The sequence below is a fragment of the Gorilla gorilla genome, chromosome X (assembly GCF_029281585.2).
Source record: "Gorilla gorilla gorilla isolate KB3781 chromosome X, NHGRI_mGorGor1-v2.1_pri, whole genome shotgun sequence".
NCBI classification, from domain to species: domain Eukaryota; kingdom Metazoa; phylum Chordata; class Mammalia; order Primates; family Hominidae; genus Gorilla; species Gorilla gorilla.
The window spans coordinates 41079469-41103379 of record NC_073247.2 but is presented as its reverse complement, the minus strand read 5'-3'; the positions used below and the strand labels follow the sequence as shown (position 1 = coordinate 41103379).

At 39.4% G+C, this 23911-nt stretch overlaps 1 protein-coding gene across 1 annotated transcript; it reads left to right on the top strand.

Annotated features, from left to right (window-relative positions):
- Positions 1 to 1903: 1903 nt before the first annotated feature.
- On the top strand, positions 1904 to 20900 carry TASL (TLR adaptor interacting with endolysosomal SLC15A4). The gene is made up of 3 exons (XM_019019084.4): positions 1904 to 2085; positions 2858 to 2969; positions 19343 to 20900. The coding sequence occupies exon 3, from the start codon at positions 19344 to 19346 to the stop codon at positions 20247 to 20249; it is 906 nt and encodes a 301-aa protein (XP_018874629.1). The 5' UTR covers positions 1904 to 2085; positions 2858 to 2969; position 19343; the 3' UTR covers positions 20250 to 20900.
- Positions 20901 to 23911: the final 3011 nt, after the last annotated feature.

Below are 23911 nucleotides of genomic sequence, written 5' to 3'. Positions count from 1 at the left end.
GTCATTTGCAACGACACGGATGGAACCAGAGGTCATTATGTTAAGTGAAATAAGCCAGAAACGGAAAGTCAAACATCACATGTTCTCACTTATTTGTGATATCTAAAAATCAAAACAATTGAACTCATGCACATAGAGAGTAGAAGCATGGTTACCAGAGGCTGGGAAGGGTAGTGGAGGGCTGGTGGAGCAGGTAGGGATGGTTAATGGGTGCAAAAACTAGTTAGAAAGAATGAATAAGACAAAGTATTTAACAGCACAACAGGGATACTGTAGTGAATAATAACTTAATTTTACATTTTAGTATAACTAAAATAGTATAATTAGATTTTTTGTAACACAAAAGATAAATGTTTGAGGGGATGGATACCTCATTTTTCATGATGTAATTATTATGCATCATATGCGTGTATCGAAACATCTTATGTACCCCATAAATATATACACCTACTGTATACCTACAAAAATTAAAATACAAAATTTTAAAAAGAAATATTCTATTACATAAGCATGTATATACATATATTCCTTAAAAATACAAACTGGAAAATGAGTTCTTGCTAAACAATATATGTTAGAGATCTTTTTTTTTCTTTTTTTTTTTTTGAGATGGAGTCTCGCTCTGTCACCCTGGCTGGAGTGCAGTGGCACAATCTCAGCTCACTGTGACCTCCACCTCCCGGGTTCAAGGGATCCTCATGCCTCAGCCTCCGAGTAGCTGGGATTACAGGTGCCCACCACCACGCGTGGCTAAGTTTTGTATTTTTAGTAGAGACAAGGTTTCACCATGTTGGCCAGGCTGGTCTCAAACTTCTGACCTCAAGTGATCCACCCGCCTCGGCCTCCCAAAGTGCTAGGATTACAGGCGTGAGCCACCGCACACAACCTACATAGGATTTTAAGTATGCATACGTTCTCATTTATTTGGCCAATATCTTATGTATGGATATAATTTTTTCTAGTCATTTATTTTCTCAAGCAATGCTGCAACAAATATCTTTTCACATAAGTCTTTGTGTACAAGTGTAAACATATAGCTTGGATAAATTTATAAAAATACAATTGTTGGGTCAAAGGGTATGAATATTTGTATTTGAGAGATACTGGAAAATTGCCCTCTAAATATGTTTACAATCTCTTCAGTAGTGTTTGAGAGTGCTTGTTTCTTCACAACTTTGCCCACACCATGTATTACTGTTTTGACTTTTGGTATTTGGAGAGGGAAAACTTTTTTCTTTTTTTTTTCTTTTGAGACGGAGTCTTGTTCTGTCGCCCAGGCTGGAGTGCAGTGGCGCGATCTCGGCTCACTGCAAGCTCCACTTCCCGGGTTCACGCCGTTCTCCCGCCTCAGCCTCCCGAGTAGCTGGGACCACAGGTGCCCGCCACCATGCCTGGCTAATTTTTTGTATTTTTAGGAGAGACGAGGTTTCACCGTGTTTGCCAGGATGGTCTCGATTTCCTGACCTCCTGATCCGCCTGCCTCGGCCTCCCAAAGTGCTGGGATTACAGGCGTGAGCCACTGCGCCCGGCCGAGAAAATTTTTTTCATTTACATTTTTAAAAATTATAAGTACCATTGAGAAATAATACTTCTTAAAAATTATAGATTAGTAATGAAACAGAATTTCCTAAAGTCATATGTGACTTTGGCTTTCTTTTGGGTGAAGGATCCCAGATAATGTACTTTTCTAGAAAGGAAATTTAATTCTGTTGCTAGGGTTCTTACAAAATGTGTAACCATAAACTATTTTAATAAGAGACAGTTTCGTAGATAGGTTTCATTTTTCAAAAAAGGGGAAGAAACACCATTCTGTGGCTTGATGTGGCTTTGTCAGTTACTGCCTCCCCACCTCCCGGGACTTCCCACTGCCTCTTTAGCACAAATCAGACTTGAACAAAAACAACTCTTTTTCCATGGGATCAATTATAAAAAGAATGGCTTTGCACTGAGCAGCTCAGTCTACTGGTCTCATCAGTGAAAGGCTTGTGAAAATTTCTGGAAAGAGCATTGGCTGGCTTGTTCATCTCTCTGTTTGGTCAATTGCTGTGTTTCTGCGGGATCAGATGAGCAGATTGGTTAGTGAAGGTAAGAAAAAGAAAGCAAAGGACCCTAGAACTCCGCTATTATTTTTTTGTCATCTGTCTTCTCACGCTTTCTTAGCCCTTTATCACCAGAGCGCTGATCCATTCTTATGACATCTAAAATGCTTTTCTAGCTTACCATATCAGAGACAAGTGGGAGTTTAAACAAGCATTCAGTGGAGTTGAAAAATAAAGAGAAATTAAGCCCAATACTTCCTTTTCTTACCTCCTCGTGTCCACATTCTAAGCATTTCTAAAATACTTATATTTTTACCTACAATTTTTGACTGATCAGATCAAATATTTATTGTATTATTTTTGCAGTCCTCTTTCACTAATTGCCACACTGGTTTAGCTTCTGCATTTTTAAAAGAAGGCCTAAAAACCTAAGCAGAGTTTTGCAGGGACAACACAGCTCTTGAATTCAGTTACGGTGATGCAGTTTTAGAGACGAAAACAATCACAATCCTTTCCAATTGGATTTGACTCTCAATTATTCAGTTCAGCAAGCTTGTGATAGTGTTTTTCTGTGTGGCAGGATGTATTCAAAATGAATGCGATCTATAGTGAGGATGCTTTTCGACTTTCATCTGGGTGATTTGGGGAAAGCTTCCCTTTTGGTATTAAAGATAGCGCATGTACGAGTGGACTTTTGTTTGAATTATCTTTAGACTCGCTCAAACATTCTTTGTCTTGCGCATATGAATCTGTGCTTAAATATAGACCTGGTTTGGACAGAATATTTATATTGATATTTTATAACATGTCTTGCATAGGTCAGTGTGAGAAGATTGTTTCTGAGCTTGAGAAGCTTCTGGAGGATTGAAGAGTATTTGAAGTCTGTGTCAAACATCCATATCATAAGTGGAATTTTGGAGATATTCAAAGGTAGTACACTAATTCTATTATCTCAGAGCAAAGTGATGTTTGAAGTATTTATATCAAGTCACTGAGACATTTCTCATCACATATGTAGTGATTATTTTAGATATATAAGATATTGTCCCTCCAGGCTCTTAATAAACATTATACAATGTAAATATGCCTTCATTAACTAAATATGGTTTTTTCCCCTCCCAATTTTCATTTAGAAATGTTTCAAATCTATATAAAAATTGAAAGAATAGTACAATGAACACCCATATTTTCATCATGTGTATTAATCAGTGGTATCTTTTTACCACATTTACTTTCTCTCTCGCTTTGTCTTTCTCTGTCTCTGCCTATCCTTTTCTCTCTCTCTCTATGTGTGTGTGTATATATATATATATATATATATATATATATTCACACACACGCATGCACATATGCACAGTTTTTTCCCTGAATGGTTTGAAAGTATGTTGCTGACTTTAGGACACATGTCACCCCTAAATTCTTGAGCATGTATCTCCTAAAAATAAGGGCAGTCTTCTATAACACATTACAACACCACGGAAACATAACATCAACACAATACTATTATCTAAGATGTGATACACATTCAAATTTTCCCAATTATCCACATGTCCTTTAGAATCTTTTTATGTTTTAAATCCAGGATCCAATCAAGAATCTTGCATTGCATTTGTAGTTGACATGCCTACAATTAAGTAAATGTTAATGAAATTGGCATAATTAACATGATTAACAATGATTAACAATTATAACACCAAGGAAATTTATATCAGTACAATACTATTATGATAGGTTTTCTTATTTTTTTAGTCCTCTCATTTTGCATCAAAATACATTGAAAGTGATTCAAAAAATGATCCAAAAGGTTTAATTTTTCAATTTATGATATATCAAGAAGGAATATAAAGAAAAATCCAAACTATGATAAAATATATTTACTAATATTTCTGCACCAAAGTTTACATTTTCTGAACTAAGAAAATTCACACATCAGATCGTCCTTGGAAGTAGCCATTAACTTTGGTCATAAGAATCTAAGCAGAACCAAACACAAAATTATTTATTTACTTGGTAATATTAATATGAAGAAGAGAGGGCTTTTGATTTATGATTGTATTATCTCAGCCATCAAGTTATACTTTCAGAAATTAATTTGTTAAGTAAGAATCGCTTCATATTTGATACAAGAATAGACAATCCCAAATTATATGATTTGTAACAGAAATTGAAATATTAATGAGAAATATTTTAGAGCATTCATCAATAAATTCAATACAAGCTGAAATAATAGGGATATAATCTAAGATATGTGATTAAGTGATTATTTCCAGCTCTAAGGAACAGGTATTTTTAAAGATAAGAGTAAGGAAACTGCAGATGCTATTTTATACAGGGAGGTCCTTCCTAAAGAAGCTTTTTGTTTAGATAAAGGTCTAGCATCATTCACTGAAAAAAAACTGGAACATGTAATACAGATTTGGTTACATTATCATAATTAAATCATGAACAAAACAATATTCAAGTTTTTCAGTGATCACTTTTCAGCAATTTACCTGCAAGTCCCCCACATCAAGAAAGTCTTAAAAAGTTTACTTTGGAATTATGGGATTTAGAATTTATATTATAGGGTAATATAATATAGAGGTAAAGAGATGAAATACAGGATTTTGAGTTTTGCAGGCATTAAAAAATAACACATGACCTACATATGATTTTAACAAGACTCTCTAATTTGAGACAAACATAAATTAGCTCATTTGATTGGAAAATTAAAAAAAAAATAATGTGCTAAGGAATGTCAATGAAAACAATCTCAAACATTGCTGGTGAGAGAATAAATTGATCCAAGCTACTTGAAAGGAAATTTGGCAATAGCTTTGATCTGGTAATTCTGCTCCTCCAAATCTGGCCTGTGGAAATATTCACGGAGGCACATGCAATAATTACACATAGTGGAAAAGCAAGACTAACCTCAGTGCCCCTCAAGAGAAATGATTTACTAAAATAAGATGTGTCTTTAGATGTACTATTTCAAAACTCTTAAAAATTATATCTCTGTAAGCAGACATGTTGACAGGTAGAAGCCAAACTGTACCCCTGCTAGCTAGGCTCAAGATCACAAATGTTTTCCTGTCTGTAATTCCAAGATGTTGTAGCCCATGATGGTGGAAGGCAGTCCCATCCCATTGCCTCCATTTGTGTGTGGCCACTAATAGTTTTTGCGTCCATCTCAATCCAGCCTCTTTGGGTGTCTTAGTTTGCACACCTCCAAAATGTTCTTCAAGGGGCGGGATCTGTTTTGCCACATCATCCAAAACTGCCACACTCCCCACCAATCCTCAGTCTTGTTTTCCTTTTGCTCGTGTCAATTTTTCCTTCTTTCCAAAGACTATTCCAGTGATTTATCTTTTCTGTTTTATTAAAGTTTCATGCAATCCTGATGAACACCTTGGGGTAGGGGAGAGAAGAGCCAAGAACCCTTTTCTAATTCAGATTCAATGATTGTGAGTAGATGGCCAAGGGTTCTGAAATGTTAACATAGGAGGTGAGACTTGAAGGTTATGGGTGGTGGACCAGAGGATGGATAGGGAACCAGAACTCTCAGGACGGAAGACAAAAAATGCACAGATCCCTGGGATAGGCATGGGGCTCAGGTGAACTGGGAAGGGATCAGCATGACTGGGGTCCTGGGTCCTGTGTGGAACAGGCAGAGATGAAATGAGGAAGACAGACAGGGAGCACACATCACAGGCCTACCCTGTATGGACTTTATCCCTGAGGTGATGGGAAGTGGTTTGTATTTAAACAGAGGATCTGTATTATTTATTTATTTATTTATTTATTTATTTAATTTATTTATTTTTTATTTTTGAGATGGAGTCTCGCTCTGTCACCCAGGCTAGAGTGCAGTGGTGTGATCATGACTCACTGCAACCTCTGCCTCCTGGGTTCAAGCAATTCTCCTGTCTCAGCCTCCCGAGTAGCTGGGACTACAGGTGCTCACCACCACACCAGGCTAATTTTTGTGTTTTTAGTAGAGACAGGGTTTCACCATATTGGTCAGGCTGGTCTTGAACTTCTAACCTCAGGTGATCCACCCACCTCAGCCTCCCAAAGTGCTGGGATTACAGGCATGAGCCACCGCGTGCAGCCTGTAATATTAAATCACCCTGTGAAAGATGGTTGCAAAATTAAAGATGAGGCGATGCCAGGCTATAGCAGTGTCATGGTTTAGGAAAATGTTCATATGGTTAGATTAAAAAAAAGAGGATAAATTAATTGTATTCCTCAAAGACATATGAGCATCGATACATAATTGGGACATATGTGTAGTCATCTGGGCCACCCCTCTGGGGTGAGTGCTGACTTTCCCCTGGAGCCTTCCTTTCTGCACTTCACTGCACCTTCCTTCTTTTATTTGGCAAGTGCTGTTGTTACTACATGGAATCAGGGCTGATGCCCTTTTCCTGGAAGGACTAATTGCTTGTTATTATGACTGCGTGATACTAACTGCTCTTAACTGTACAATAGTGTGATATGTTCTAAGAACAGAACACACACTTTGGAGGTTGTAAACTTGGGCTTGAATCTTGCCTATAGTACTTAGTAGCTGTGTGGCCTTGGAAGGGGTATTTGTCATATCTGAAACTCAGTTTTCTCATTTGGAAAATCTAGATAATGATAAAGAGAAAAAAAATTAAAAGATTTTTAAAAGGATATGATCATATCTAGATTATGATAATATCTAATCTGCAGTGTTGTTGGAAGGTTAAGGGCTATGCCTGGAAAGCACTCGGCATACAGCTGTCATTATTATGATGCGTATCCCATTTATTGCATCTGCTTTTTGACTTAGGTCAAGGGTAGGTAAGCCACAGCCCAGGACCAAATTGGCCCCCTGCGTGTTTTTGTAAACTTTAGTAGGAGCCCAGACACAATCATTTGTTTACATATTGTGTATGGTTACTTTCCTGCTATGCCAGCAGGGCTGCAACAGAGTTTGTATGATTTGCAAAGTCTAAAATATTAACTCTCTGGCCTTGTATAAAAAAAGTTTGCTGATCCCTAACTTAGGTGTTTTAAACGTTCCCCCTTATAAAGTTCTTCTTTCGTTAGGTTTTCTCTTTGACTCCACGCTTGTGTTGTTTAGATGTAAATTAAAAGTGTGTCCTTTGATCAGCATGCTCAAAGGATACAAAATTACAGTTATATAGAAGGAATAAGTTCAAAGGATCTCTTGTACAGCATGGTGACTATAGTTGATTATCTATCATATTCTTGAGAAATGATAAGAAACTGAATATAAGTATTCTCACCACAAAAATAATAACTGTGAGCTAATATATATGTTAATTAGATAGATTTTGCCATTTCACAATATACACACTTCAAAATACCATATTATACATGAGAAATTCATACAATTTTATCTGTCGATTTTAAAAAATCAATCAAAAATGTGTCTATGTGAAGAAGTGATAACAACAGCTTTCTGAAAAACTAAATGCTCATCTAGAAAGAGAACTTACATTGCAGTTTCTTCTGAAAAGCAAGTAAATGATTTAACAAGGCACTGCACTTTAGCACATATTTCTAAGTTGTGAATTTGCACATAAGGTTAATTTTGGCATTCCCCTATCTGTTAATGATTAATGTGGGCTAAAATTGCCTATAACATCTCCTCTGCAAATATTCTCAGGTGTCTTTTCCTTCATGCCTAACCAATCAGGGAGAATATTATACATTTTATATATGTATATTTTATATGTAATATATATAGCTTTACATATATATAGCTTTCTCTAAGATGAGAAACAAGAATTCAAGTGACAAAATATCATTGAACAATTAAAGTAATCCGTTGGGTTAAATTTTGATGTCTCAGATGAAATCAAGTCTAACAAATATGTTAACATCTGTTTGAAGTGTACCTTTTATATACCCTTGAAGAGACCCAGTGATATCTTATTAGAATTTCAAAAATAATAGAAAATTATTAAGAAAAATGCAAAAATCAGTCAAAATAAACCCAATTAACTTTTCTTGATGTCTCTACTCTAAAATTTTAGGATATTGTGATGTGCAATGCTGTCTTTATTCTAGTGGTGCATTAAAGGGTGCAGTAATGGCCCCCCCTTTTTTTTTTGAGATGGAGTCTCGTTCTATCGTCCCGGCTGAAGGGCAGTGGCCCGATCTCAGCTCACTGCAACCTCTGCCCATGACCCCACCCCGTTCAAGCAATTCTCCTGCCTCAGCCTCCTGAGTAGCTGGGATTACAGGCACGTGCCACCACGCCCTGCTAATTTTTTTGTATTTTTAGTAAAGATGGGGTTTTGTCATGTTGGCCAGGCTGGTCTCGAACTCCTGACCTCAGGTGATCCACCTGCCTTGGCCTCCCAAAGTGTTGAGATTACAGGCGTGAGCCACCACGCCTGGCCAAATGGGTTTCTTTCTTTCTTTCTTTCTCTCTTTCTTTTTTCCTTTCTTTTTCTTTTTCCTTCCTTCCTTCCTTCCTTCTTTCTTTCCTTCTTTCCTTCTTTCTTTCTTTCTTTTTCTGAGACTAAATTTTGCTCTTGTTGTCCAGGCTGGAATGCAATGGCGCAATCTCAGCTCACCGCAACCTCCACCTCCCGGGTTCAAGCGATTCTCCTGCCTCAGCCTCCCGAGTAGCTGGGATTACAGGCATGTGCCACCACGCCAGACTAATTTTGTATTTTTAGGAGAAATGGGGTTTCTCCATGTTGATCAGGCTGGTCTCGAACTCCCGACCTCAGGTGATCCACCCACCTCGGCCTCCCAAAGTGCTGGGATTACAGGTGTGAGCCACTGCACCCGGCCTTGAATGGGCCCTTTTAAGTGCATTAAAGTGGAAGATGAATTGAAGCAAAGGGCCTAAACTAGGAAATTAATTATGAAGATTAAATGTGTTAATATATGTATTTTTGTTTATAAGTTTTATGTATTATTACTCTGCATAGCTTTAGAAAGGTCTTTTAAAAGCCTCCTTAGTGTGCTCTCTGCTGCCCTCTGCTGCTAATTTTCAGAAATTAATTTTGATTCTGATTAATGCTCACTTTATTCTTCATAATCTCATTCAAAATTAAAGTTTGATAGTACTCTAGACATAATTTAATCCCACATTCTCAACTTACAGATGATAAGTTGAGTGTCTGAGAGGTTAAGAACATGAACTTGGGCTCTGTTTCCTGACTGCTGGTGATTTTGGACACTACTCAATTTTGTCATCTGTAAAATGAGCATAATAATAGTACCTAAATATTAGAGTTTCTTTGTGATGATCAATTAATTTAGTACATAAAAAGCACTTAGAATATTATCTGGGTTGTAGCTAGTACTATGTTAGCTATTTTATAGATCTGGCAACAACTAAACTAAAACCACTGCTAGTGACAAGATCAGAGTTAGAACTCTGGTCTCTTAAATACTAGTGCGTGCTCTCTCTCTTTCTCTTCATATATATGTGTGTGTGTGTGTGTGTGTGTGAGAGAGTATTTATGTACACATACATATATATTTTATAAAATATATACAATTCTCCATGATTTGTTAAGTGTGAAGGAAAAGACACTGGAAGACGTTTGTAGATGAGATGTTCTAGGTAACATACATATATTTATATATATACACCACATATGTATATTGCCTGAATGAGTATGAAATTAAATTTTGCCTTCAAATATAGATTTTTTTTTCTTTTTAGACAGAGTCTTGCTCTGTCACCAGGCTGGAGTGCAGTGGCGCTATCTGGGCTCACTGCAATCTCCACCTCCTGGGTTCAAGTGATTCTCCTGCCTCAGCCTCCCGAGCAGCTGGGATTATAGGCGCATGCCACCACCCCCAGCTAATTTTTGTATTTTTAGTAGAGACGGGGTTTCACCATGTTGGCCAGGATGGTCTCGAACTCCTGACCTTGTGATCCATCCACCTCGGCCTCCCAAAGTGCTGGGATTACAGGCGTGAGCCACCGTGCCCGGCCCGAATATAGATTTTTAAAATGTGACTTGTTCAATGCATCCAAAGCTCTTGTAGTCTTTACAAAGCCCTTGCTGCTGCTCCTTCCTCCTTGTACTGTTCCAGGTAGGCTCCCCACAGAAGAAGTTACAAACCTAGAAAGCTCCTCAAGCCCGCAATATAAATTCCTACTGCCTGCAAGTGGAAGGTGACTTCACTGTGGACTTTAAGTAGCTTCTCTAATGAGCTGCCTACCTGAATCTCCAATGGACAATTACACACTTGCACCCAGACAGTCTATCTCTTGTCAGGCTCAAGAAGAGCTAAGCTAAACCCATTGCTTCCTCCACAGCTCCTCCTGATCTTCCCATTTTGGTCAATGATGGTGCCATTTCCCCTACATACCCACACTCAGAGTTACTTTTGGCTCCTCTCTCTCCTTCACTTCCATGTCTGGGGGTCTTGGTCTCTCAAATGCGTTCCTTCTCTTTCTTTTCTCCTACCTCCCTCCTGGTTCCTGTCCCAGTCATCTCAGGCTGGGATGAATCCAACAGCCTCCTAACTTGGGTCCTTAATACCAATCTCACTCTGCTGAAATTAATTTTGCACTTTATTGCTATATTATATCATGTGGTGAATCAGCTTCCTTACCTGCCAGAACGTTGCAGTGCCTACAGGATGAATCAAATGTACTCAGTCTTGGATGTCCCAACTTACTTCCCTGACCTGACCTTATCTCCCACTCCTCCCTCTCAGAAATCTTTTTTCCTTTTTTTTGCTGGGGACGTGTCTATCCCTAGACACTAGGATGCACTTTCTGCTTTTCCGTCATCAGACCCACCACTTTACTGGTCTGTCTTGGGTCCTACACATCAGAATGATAGGGTTCTTATTCTGCCAGAATTAAGATACCAGCAAACCTCTCAGTTGACAACGAATAGGAAAAGGGGCCCATTACTGTACTCAAAATAAAATTCTAGGCCCTTTTCCTTCATTGTTATGAAGGAGTGTGGAGATTATCCGGAGTACTTATAAAACTCATCTGCATACAATGAAAGAAGACTCTGTTAGGGTTGATTGTTTAATATGAAGAGAAATAAGATAAACAGTGGGAGACTTGGGGTGTGTCTGAATGGGGATAAGGGGTCCTAAAGGGGGGATTCGGCAAACTGGGACATTTCAAGAAAGGCTCTTAGGTGAGCATGACACTGACAAACAATGCGTGCACCCCACCTACATTGGTGTCTGTTACTGACCCACATGAAATTGACAACACAAACCTCTTCACTTTTATTGCCCTTCTCTCCTCTGTCTGCAATGTTTTCCCTCTTTTCACTGCCCATTGGAATCCTTTCTGTCTGTAGGGCCAAATAAAGGTTAACCTGTCACACAGTCATCTCTCTCTCTTCTTCACCCTTAGAATATGCAATATCTTTAACCACAAACAGCTGTACAGGAAATGCCATCTTCTTCTCCCCCCACCCCCTTAGTTACTATTTATTTATTTATTTGAGACAGAGCCTCACTCTGTCATCCAGGCTGGAGTGCAGTGGCACGATCTCGACTCACTGCAACCTCCGCCTCCCCAGTTCAAGTGATTCTCCTGCCTCAGCCTCCTGAGTAGCTGGGATTACAGGCGTCTGCCACCACACCCGGCTAATTTATGTATTTTTTAGTAGAGATGGGGTTTCATCATATTGGCCAGGCTGGTCTCTAACTCCTGACCTCGGGTGATCCGCCCTCCTTGGCCTCCCAAAGTGCTGGGATTACAGGTGTGAGCCACCGTACCTGGCCCTTAGTTACTTTAAAATATTTATCTTTAGTTTTTATTTTAATTAAAAATTTAATCACAGTTATACTTGCACATAAATTGGGTCAAATAATTCTGAGAAGTTTGTTATGAAAAACTGCTGTCCTTGCCTCCTTTTCCAGAAGCAACTACTTTTATCTCCCTTAACTAATTACTTGATATTTACCATCATTTCTTTAAATAGCATGCTGTGTTGCAACTTTTGGATTTTTCAGTTTGGGGCATTATTTCTTGACTTGTCATCATGAAGAGGAGGATTTATTTCTCCTTCCTCCCCTGGCTTCACCAAGGATATACAACTTTGTCCGCTTCCTCTCACTATATGGAGTGGCGGCCTAGTCTGGACTCACAGGCAAATGCCTAGGATGATTTTTATGGGTATCAATGTACTATATGTATGTTAAAATAGTATTTTATATATACATGATATTCTGCTATATATGATAAAAATATTTTATCTTTGTGTACTGACTTCATGGTCGCCCTGTGGTTATATTTTAAATTGAGTTAGATCTATTTTCAGTGCTTTATATTATCATGTGCTATATTATCATGACTATATAAAAGCTATTTATAACTCAGCCATATAGTAGACCATGGGTTGTTTTTGTTTTGCTTTGTTTTTTCACAACACAACTTTCTTTCTTTTTTTTTTTTCTTGAGACATGGTCTGGCTCTGTTGCCCAGCCTGGAGTGCAGTGGCACAATCACAGCTCACTGCTGCCTCAAACTCCTGGGCTCAAGCGATCCTCCCACCTCAGCCTGCCAAGTAGCTGGGACCACCACGCCTGGCTAATTTTTGAATTTCTTGTAGAGATATGATCTCCCTATATTGCCCAGGCTGGTCTCAAACTCCTGGGTTTAAGTGATTCTCCCGCCTCAGCCTCCCAAAGTGCTTGGATAACAGGCATGAGCCACTGTGCCTGGTTTTACTGCTACACAACTTTCTTAAAATTATCAGTTGGAGATTATAATTGTCTAGATCTGTGATGTCTATATGGCAGCTACTAGCCAAATGTGGCTATTTAAATTAAATTATATTAAATCAAATTAAAATTTCAGTCACAGTAGCCACATTTTAAGTGGCTATTGGCTATCATATTGGAAAGCACAGATATTGGACATTTTCATCACTTCAAGACATTCTATTGGATAGCACTTTTGTCACCTCAGAGATGACCTAAGAGAATGCACAATTAAAATGAAAATATCTTTACAATTTTTCGTTGAACAATTCACACAGGCATTCCAGACTTCTCCAAATAGAAGCATTTCAAAAACTTTAAAAGAAATTCTGTATCATCCTTGGTTCAAAATAGTGAAACAAAAAAAAGTCTCAAATAAGTGTTCTAATCCCATTTCATTACCCGACATCTAATAGTTTATGCTCTGGCTTTACCATCTCTCTTTTTTTTATTTGTTTGTTTTTGAGACAGAGTTTCACTCTGCCATCCAGGCTGGAGTGCAGTGGCTCAATCTCGGCTCACTGCAACCTCCACCTCCTGGGTTCAAGCGATTCTCCTGCCTCATCCTCCTGAGTAGCTGGGATTGCAGGCATGCGCCACCATGCCTGGCTAATTTTTGTATTTTTAGTAAAGACGGGGTTTCACTATGTTGGCCAGGCTGGTCTCAAACTTCTGACCTCATGTGATCCACCTGCCTCGGCTTCCCAAAGTGCTGGGATTACAGGCATGAGCCACCACGCCCGGCCTGGCTTTACTATCTTTTGTTAGCTCCTTTCTGACATCCCTTGAAAGGAATACAGAAACAAATTAATTACTCAGATGTTACTTTAGTATGCTAAAAATAACTGTCATAGTATGCTATGATGGCGATCAACCAATGAACTTTAAATTGCAATTATAGGCTGGGTGCAGTGGCTCATGCCTGTAATCCCAGCACTTTGGGAGGCCAAGGCAGGTGGATCGCTTCAGGTCAGGAGTTCGAGACCAGCCTGGCCAACATGGTGAAACCTCATCTCTACTAAGAATACAAAAATTAGCTGGGAGTGGTGGCGTGCACCTGTGGTCCCAGCTACTCGGGAGGCTGAGGCACGAGAATCACTTGAACCCGGGAGGTGGAGGTTACAGTGAGCCGAGATCACACCACTGCATTCCAGCCTAGGTGAAGGAGTGAGACTGTCTCAAAAAACAAAAAAACAAAAAAAAAACAAAAAAACAACAAAAAAATACTGCAGTTATAATTAGCAATCTTCAGTATTTAAAAATTTTATGTTATCACCTTCACTATTTTCTAAGTCTGCTGTTCCATAGAGTAGTCATGTGACAATTAAAATTAATTTAAATTAAATTAAATTAATAATTGAGTTGCCTTAGCCATATTACAAGTACCCAATAACTACGTGTGGCTATTGGATGCCATTTTAGACAACACAGATATAGATCATTCCATCATCCCAGGAAGCTCTGTTGGACAGTGCTGGTCTAGATTTTTCATTTGCTTAGCTTTTTCTAATTTATCCCCAAAGTTTGTAGTCAATTGTATAAATTGTATTTCATGATGGTCACACCTTTTCAGTTGTCTTCAATTTTATCTTGAGCTTCAGAAGCCTTCCGATCTGTTCTAATCAGCCTGGTTGCCTTTTAAGCCTGTTACATATGCAGCTTTCATCCCGGAATGTCTTTTCACTGTCATCATGGGTAGGTCTCCTCTTCACAACTTCTGGGCCTAGGACAAAAAATGGGGAGCCTCAGTCTTCAGCCCTTCCATCTTCTTTTCCCAGTCCTGGCTATCCTTGACATTCAGCCCATACACCTAAGCTCTGTCTACAGCCCTCACTAAAAACCACCTTTTCATCATCTTTTGGGCCTAGGGGTGTGTGCATGTTCAGTTTCCCCAAGTCTGCCCTAATCATGATGGATTTGGGGAGGAGCCTGTGCAGACTCTGTAATTGGGTCTGCCATCTGAGCAGGGAATTCTGAGGTCCTGAATACTAGAAGTGTGAGATAGAAGGCAGCAGTATAGAGGCTGGGTGGCCTCCCATCATGTTGGACTCTAGAACTCCTTACCCTGTTGGGAGAGGTGCAACTTAAGGAGGGCCAGAGTGAGGCCCTTTACATTGCAGGGTTTAGAACAAGGGCTCAGGCTATCCTAGTTTAAGGGCTGTTTGTTTCTCTCCTGTGCTGGATTTCCTGTTTCCTGTATCCTTTGTCTCCATTTTATTGTTTTACTTACTCCTTTCAGTGGAGCACATAGTCTATTGACTTTCTGAGAAAGGTGCTTGGAAAATCAGCTATTTGAGACTTGTAACCTAGAAATATAATTATTCTATCATCATACTTAATTGATAACTTGGTCTCGGTTGAAAATAACTAGTTGAATGAAAATTCAGAATTTGTAGACATTTTTTCATTGTCTTATTGTTTCTTATGTTGCTGCTGAGAAGTCTGAAGATTCTGGTTCTTGGTCTTTTTTTGTGACTCTTTTTTTCATTCTGGAAGCTTATAGGATCTTCTCTTTGTCCCAAGTGTTCTGTCATTTCACATTCATGAGAGGAGGTATAGATCGATTTTCCTTCACTATTTTGATAACTTATGTCTTTCCATTCTGGGAAATATTCTTAAATTGTGTCTTTGAATTTCTCCTCTGTTTTCTCTGGTCTCTCTTTCTGAACCTCCTATTATTCAGATAATAGATCTCCTGGACTGGTCCTCTCTAGTTTTATTTTCCATCTTGTAATTTTGTTCTGCTTTCAAAATAATAATTTCCCTCAACTTTACTTTTCAATCCTTCCATTGAGGTTTAAAATTATCATGTTTAATTTCTAACAGCTTCAGAATTCTTCTTTTTTATAGCATCCAATTTGTAATTCATGATTATATTATACCTTAACTCTTTAAGAATATTGATGGTAGAATCTGCCACCTCCTTCACCCTACCCTAAGTTTGTTTCCTCCAAATGACTATTTTGGTCTTTCTCATATCAGACTTTTCCTCAGATGTTTCAGAATTCTACTCATACTTAAGGATAAAGATCCAAAAAGCTCAATAGGCTCTATTAATTGTGGGCTTAAATAAAGGATGATCTGGTTGCCTGTTGAGTTGGGGAACCTCTGATGTCAATTGCTCTTCTTCTCAGACAAGTCAGATTCCCCAAAACATTCTTCCCAGTATCCTGCCTAGAAGGTGGATACTCCTCTTGCTAGCATTCTTGGAGCTGAGTGAGGGGAGAGAGGTCATGGATCTCAGCAAAAATATGCGTATGTTTATTTAATTGATCTATTATCAATTCAGTAACTTTACCCTCAACTGGTATTCCCTACTCCAGAGACCCTCTGTTTCACTCTTTAGAGACTACATTTCAAGTTTTTCTTTGGGGTTAAGGATGGGGAGTGTCACCTGGCTGCATGGCCAGGTGTGAAAGATGATCTGGGTTTCTGACTGCTTTTTAAATAGATTTTCGATATTTCTTACTTTAGGTATATCCCCTTTACTCTCATTCCAAAAAGGCATCTGGTACCACCAATTCCTCAACATTTAGGGTAATTTAAGTCAGATTGGCTCTTCGCTTTCCCCATGTGTATTAGTCCATTCTCATGCTGCTTTAAAGAACTGCCTGAGACTGGGTAATTTATAAAGGAAAGAGGTTTAATTGACTCAGTTCTGCAGGGCTGGGGAGCCTCAGGAAACACAATCATGGTGGTAGGCACCTCTTCACAGGGTGGCAGGAGAGAGAATGAGTGCCCAGAGAAGGGGAAAATCCCTTATAAAACCATTGGATCTCGTGAGAACTCACTCACTATCACGAGAACAGGATGGGGGAAACCACCTCCATGATTCAATGATCTCCACATGGTCCCTCCCACGACACATGGGGATTGTGGGAACTACAATTCAAGATGAGATTTGGGTGGGGACACAGCAAACCATATCACCATGGCTCTTGTAAGATTCAGTTTTCTTAGGTCTCCTGTCATTAATCCTCAATCTCCTGCTTCTCAGCTTCTAAAATGTTGCTGTACTGGTCTCTTCTCCTGTTGTTTTTTTTTGTGTGTGTATTTGTGTGTGTGTGTGTGTGTGTGTGTGTATTATACCTTTTTAAAAACCATTTATTGTTGTTTTAGTGAAGTTTGGAAAGGAAGAAAAAATACATGCATGTGCCTATTCTGCTATCTTTTCTAGGGATCCTTGCTTTCTTCAACCTCAGTTGGATATCTTTTTTGAGCTCACTTTCTCCAGAGTGGTGGGAAAGTACTCACTGTCAATCAGGATTTCCTCAGTCACTTCAGGGCTCCCTCCTCCTTGGATGTGCGTCTAAGTTTTAGATTGTCTATATAAAACCATAGGGTCAGCTGAGGATGGGAGTGGGTGGGGGATATCTTTGGTTGTCATCATGTAGCCATACTGGTATCCATGGCAACTTACCATTCATCTGGTCCCTGGTTTGTAGTCTATGGAGATCATGTCTGCGATCTTTCCACCCCAACTGTAGGTCTTCTCCAGGATTTGAGGCTCTCAGCAGCATGCTGATGTGTGAGAAGACTTGATGAGGCAGCCTCATGCCGGCCTGCCCAGGTGATCTGTGTGGCTCTCTCCTTCTGCTCCTGCACCATGCCGGGCATGAGATAATTTTGCAAACCTGTCTACTCTTGGCTCCCAAATCTCTCTGGAGACATACTTTTTCCCTCCATGGGGGACTCAGTCTACTTAAGTTTATTATTAGTGCATAAATATTATGCCTTAAGTCCTTCATGGTTCTGGATTCTGAGGTGTAAAAGCTCAGGTTATGGTTTCTCAAAAGTCATTTCTCCCAAACGATTATTTCTGCCAGGAGTTTCTAAAGCCCATTTAGATACTCAAAAGTCAACAGATCGTTTATGCTCTGATTTTCCACAATGATATTCTGAGGACTTGAAGGCAGAATGCTCTAGCTAAAGCCTAGGTGGGGGTAGGGTGTTGAGGGCCAGGAAGTAAGTGCATCCCCATTAGTTCTTTATGATAAACTCTTTCTCTGTTTCTTATCTTTCCATGTAGGTAAGATTGGCCTTTTCACCTGCAATTAGGTTTGAGGGCAGAACTTCACATAGATTTTAAAGGAGAGGACAACTTTTTTTTTTTAATCCTTATAAGTGTGTTCAGCATACAGAAATTACTTCATGGATTTGTTGAAGACCTTTAGCTTAGTGTCTTCATGGCACATAACTGTGCCCAGAATATAGTAAACATTAAAAAAATTGAGATTTGCTAAATAAACCAGGAATAGTTCCAAAAGAGAAAAAAAATTTACTATCTTACCCTTATACAATTTTTAAAAAAGGGAAACATTTTATTTACCTGGGAAACAATAATTACATGAATGTAAAAGAGACGTTAACAATTTTTAAAAGGACCTTTATGTATGGTTAAAAAAATCCTTCTTTTCTTATTTGACATTTCAAGTTCAGGCTCAAGTTGACAGGTCTGTTTCAGAAGCCCAGCTCTCGAGGCCCAAGAGGACCAGTTTTCCTTGCTGTTGCCTTTTGCCCCAGTGCCGGGAATGCCAGTGTGTTCTGTTTTTAGAAAATGCAGCTGCTGGTTTCTAGCCTGTTCTAGCCACTCTAGACCAGTGACAATTGCTGGGGGTAGGGAGGGGAGGCAGATGTGGGGAAAGTCTATGGTCAGGAAAGCTCCTTGGTAACTAGGAGGTAAACACATCAGTTAGATACAGAGACATTTTCAGGATGTATTCTGAGAACTGGGAGGGAGGGAGAAGGAAATTTATTCTGGGACACAAAGGCAGGGTAGGCTTTGTGGTACTTCATGATGTGTTGAGCACAAATTAATTTCATACCATGTCATTGTTGAAAATTCTTTAACTCAAATGAACAAATACCTTTCGAGTCTCTGTAGAAATGCAAATAACTGTGCTAGCTCCTAGGGATCCAATACAAAGTTAAGTAAGACACAGCACTTGTTTTCAGTAGAATTTGCCACAGATTTTCTCATTGTTTTGCTCATAATCCACTAGCCATGTTTCTCTCCAATCTGCAACTTCTAGATCACTGTTCATTTCCTATGGGGCAGAATGTAAATGCTTTTGCCTGACTGCCAAGGCTCTTCACGATCCAATTTCAGCCTATTTTCCCAATTCCTTCTGCTTGTGCTCAGCTTCTTTGTATGTGGTGAGTAGGTCATGCCACCATATTATCTTATAAGCCTGTTCCTATGGCTGGAACTCCTAATTACTCTTTACCATTCAGCTGAAATATCACCTTCCCTATGACACATCCTGTGACTTCTCCCCCTTTGCCCCAGGCTAAGTTAGGGACCCCCCCCACCCCCGTACTTCCTTTTTACCTATCACTATTATAATCCTCAGTGATACAATGTTGGAATTGTTTATATCTAGTTGATTTTTTCCTATAGTGGGAAACTTCCTGAAGGATGGAATTGTATGCTTTTCATTTTTATATCCTTAGCACATGCCATAGTCCTGGTACACAGTAGGCACAGAATTAGTACGAGCTTGGTGAATGAATAAAGTGAATTTATTCATTGTCCTTATTTTTTGATATATCAAGTGCCAACTTCTAAAATTTCAGTATTCTTTTTCCCCATTCTTACTCATCAATTCTCTTTCCAGAATGCTGTCAGAAGGGTATCTCAGTGGACTTGAGTACTGGAATGACATCCACTGGAGTTGTGCCTCTTATAATGAGCAGGTGGCTGGGGAAAAGGAAGAGGAGACAAATTCTGTTGCTACCCTTTCCTATTCCTCTGTGGATGAAACACAAGTCAGAAGTCTGTACGTGAGCTGCAAATCATCTGGCAAGTTTATCTCTTCAGTGCATTCAAGAGAGAGCCAACATAGCAGAAGTCAGAGAGTCACAGTGCTGCAGACAAACCCCAATCCTGTGTTTGAAAGCCCAAACTTGGCTGCAGTTGAAATATGTAGAGATGCCAGCAGAGAGACCTACTTGGTTCCATCTTCTTGCAAAAGTATTTGCAAGAATTATAATGACTTACAGATTGCAGGGGGCCAGGTGATGGCCATTAATTCAGTGACAACAGATTTTCCCTCTGAGAGCAGTTTTGAATATGGCCCTTTGCTGAAGTCATCTGAGATTCCTTTACCCATGGAGGATTCCATTTCTACTCAGCCCAGTGACTTTCCCCAAAAACCTATCCAGCGGTACTCATCCTATTGGAGAATAACAAGCATCAAAGAGAAAAGCAGCTTGCAAATGCAGAATCCTATTTCTAATGCAGTGCTGAATGAGTACCTGGAGCAGAAGGTTGTGGAGTTATATAAACAGTACATTATGGACACCGTGTTTCATGACAGTTCTCCTACCCAGATTCTGGCGTCTGAACTCATCATGACAAGTGTAGACCAAATCAGTCTTCAAGTGTCTAGAGAGAAGAATCTGGAGACCTCAAAAGCCAGAGATATAGTCTTTAGCCGCCTATTGCAATTGATGTCAACTGAAATTACTGAAATTAGCACTCCTAGTCTCCATATTTCTCAGTATAGCAATGTAAATCCATAGAGAGGATGCTTCCATTACTGTCTCTCATTTACTTAAACATGAAGCAACACTTTATCCATTTATTCTGAGAATGTGCAGGAGGGGTTAGTGAAGGGGAATTAAGGGCTAGAGAAGTAAAGATCAGCTGGAAGTCATGTGTGAATCATGGAGAAATCTCATAATATTACACTTGATGAAGGAATACGGTAAGAGGAGCCATAAGGAATGATTTCAAAGAGAGGTGTGTACAGCAAGGAAGCAAAAATAAAAATGATCAAAAAAGAAAAGGTTAATTCATTTGAAGAAACATAGGAATTAAAAAAGAAGACAGTCAAATGAGATGAAACAAAAAGGCCAAAAGGTAGCCGGGTGTAGTGGCTCACGCCTGCAATCCCAGCATTTGGGAGGCTGATGTGGGTGGATTACCTGACGTCAGGAATTCGAGACCAGCCTGGCCAATATGGTGAAACCCCCTCTCTACTAAAAATACAAAAAATTAGCCAGGCATGGTGGTGGGTACCTGTAATCCCAGCTACTCGGGAGGCTGAGGCAGGAGAATCTCTTGAACCTGAGAGGCAGAGGTTGCAGTGAGCCGAGGTCGCTCCGTTGCACTCCAGCCTGGGCAACAAGAGTGAGACTCCCGTCTCAAAAAAAAAAAAAAAAAAGTCAAAAGGTTTCAGGGTAAAGAGTTAAGAATATATTTGTTACCCAAATAAATTCATCCAACTTGTTTCTTTTTGAAGGAGATGGACTGTAGAAGGCTGCTATATTTGGGTAGAAAGATAGGGTCAGTTTTCAAAATATGTTTATCTCTCCTTTGTCTATTCTGTATCAGATCATTTAAAGGTATATTGTTTGTAAATATTAAAACTGTAACAAATTATAATTGTGTTTTTATTTTTGAATGGTTTCTTAGTTACAGACACAGCCACAAAACAGCCACTCAAATCTCCTACATCTGTTTCCTGGTAGAGATGAAGTTGTCTAAATGAAAAACACCACATAGCACTAAACCATTTAGTGTTATTTTGCTGTGTTTGATTTTCTTGGTACTAAGCTTCAAAAGAAATTATGAGACCAGGTGCAGTGGCTCATGCCTGTAACCCCAGCACTTTGGGAGGCCGAGGCGGGTGGATCACCTGAGGTCAGGAGTTTGAGACCAGCCTGGCCAACATGGTGAAACCCTGTCTCTACTAAAAATACAAAAATTAACCGGGCATGGTGGCAGGCGCCTGTAATCCCATCTGCTTGGGAGGCTGAGGCAGGAGAATTGCTTGAACCCAGGAGGCGGAGGTTGCAGTGAGCCAAGATTGCACCATTGCACTCCAGCCTGGGCGACAAGAGCGAAACTCTGTCTCAAAAAAAAAGAAAGAAAGAAATTATGAATCTTATTGTTTCCCTTTTTTTACCTCTTCCTTTTCTCCATGCCCTCTTGACCTGGAGCCAGGAAGGGGTCTTCCATGTCCTTGGAACAAGGTTACAAGCTGTAGGGTCCCATGATATCAAATTCTGTAAACTCATTCACTAGAATAGTAGCTTCACTGCTCTGCATCGCATCTTTCCTCTGGCTCAGGGATTGTCAAACTATGGCCCATTGACCAGATCTAGCCTGCTGCCTGCTTTTGAACTCCCACGAGCAAAGAATGGTTTTTCCAATTTTTAAATGGTTGAAAAAAAAAAAAGCAAAATAAGAACGGTATTTTGCGATGGGTGAAAATTATATAAAATTCAAATTCAGTGTCCATAAAATAAAGTTTTATTGGAACACAGCAGTGCCCATTTGTTTATGTGTTGTCTCTGGCTGCTTTCACACTAGAATGGCAGAGTTGAGTAAAAGTGATAGAGAATATGGCTCACCAAAGCCTAAAACCCTTACTGCCTGGTCCTTGACGGAAGAAGCTTGCCAACCCTGCCTAACAGTAGTGCGTTGTCCATATAGTGTTTACTTGGCTTAATTCAGGTTCGCTGGGAAGGCAGACTCTGAGATGGAGATTGATAAGTTCCTTGAGGAGTGGTCTTGGGAACAATGTCTGTGATGGAGTGAAGGAAGCAGAAGAGATTTCCACAGAGGCTTCCGCCCGTCTCACAGGGAGCCCTGGAGCTAGGGTGACCCTTCAAAATGGTTACAAATGGAAACAAGAGGGTCAGCTTTTATACTCCAGCATCTACCAGGAGCGGAGTGTAACCTTAGCCTAGGCAGTTCAGTGGAGGGCAATCCCCAAAGTAGGAATCGACTGTGTCTTCGGCAGCCAAATTCCAAGCAGCTACTGGGGGAATGAGCTCCTCACCCCGAAAGAGCAATCTGGGTGGAGCAATCCTCTGCATTTAGCAGTATTTGTATTTGTAGAGTGAATGGATATATATATATATATTGGATATATGTTTTTTCACAATATATGCTATTGTGTAAGGAAATCTGGTTTTGAAATAATTATTAGAAATCTTATTCACTGTTTTAAAACTATCACAATAATAAATGCAATGTACTAATTGCTTGCTCTGTGTCTAGCACCATGTTAAGAATTTTACAAGAATTATCTTACATAATTCTTATAATAATCTTATGAGGTGGAATGTCTATTATTATCCCCATTTTACAGATGAGCCTGCTGGGCTCAGGGAAACTAAATAATTTGTCCAAGGGCACACAGTAAATAGTGGAATTGGCTTTGAGTTCAGTTTTATTTAACCTGAAAGCCCTGGTTCTTAACCACTATCACCTGCTTTTTCTGTTCACCACTCTATTTGTCTCACTAAAGATTTTTTTCTGCTCTGAGTGGAGTCAACTCATTAATTTCTTATGTTATCTCATCTTTCCTTTTTAGTGTTTTGCTTGATATACTATTTATTTGTATGTCTTCCTGCCCAGAACATGAACTTTGATTTATCCACATGCTTTTCCACATCCTAAACATTACTTGCACACAGCAGGCAACCATTTCATATTTGTTAAATGGATAAATATGTTTTGGTCATGTTGGCTACTGCATTTGGTGATTGAAGTAAAAGACCATCAATATGAAAACCAGATAATTCTGACTAGAAAAAAAATGCTATTGAGGTTTTCTCAAGGCATAAACTAACTAAATAAATGAGCCTAATTTATTATAGCAGGTTAATAAATGGTACAATAGAATGCATGGTTATTTTCCGTTGCTTCCCAAGATATAATTTGTTACAAAGTAGGCTGCATCAGTTTTTTTAATGAATATTTATTTGATGTTGTGTTTTTGTTTTGCTTTGTTTTGATTTTTGAGTTGGAGCACTGTGTATTAAGCATATGGAGGGAAGACATACGTGTGTATACACACACAGGAGTAGGCCCTGCTCTCTGAAAACTTACCATATTGTCATGGAGACCTGGAAGATAACTAAGGAAGAAGTAACAAAGCCATTTATTAGGCAAGAACTTGGCAAAGTGATACAAACAGGAATAAGATGATCAATTATTGCAACTCAAGTGTAGTGAGTGCTGAAAAGGAGACATGGTAGGGAGTTCTAGACAGTGGGGGAGCCCAATGTAAGAAAAGCTTCCAAGGGGGGAAGTGATGGTTTAAATAACTCTTGAAGAACAAGATCAGATCTAAGCAAATGGGTAGGAGAAGCGTTCAGGTAGAAGTATGAGAGGGTTTAGTGCAACTGGAAACTGCAAGTCGATGGCTGTAACTGGAACTGAATGAATG

Excerpts from the sequence above, each read along its gene's own strand:
- TASL (XM_019019084.4), top strand. The coding sequence starts at position 19,344 with ATGCTGTCAGAAGGGTATCTCAGTGGACTTGAGTACTGGAATGACATC.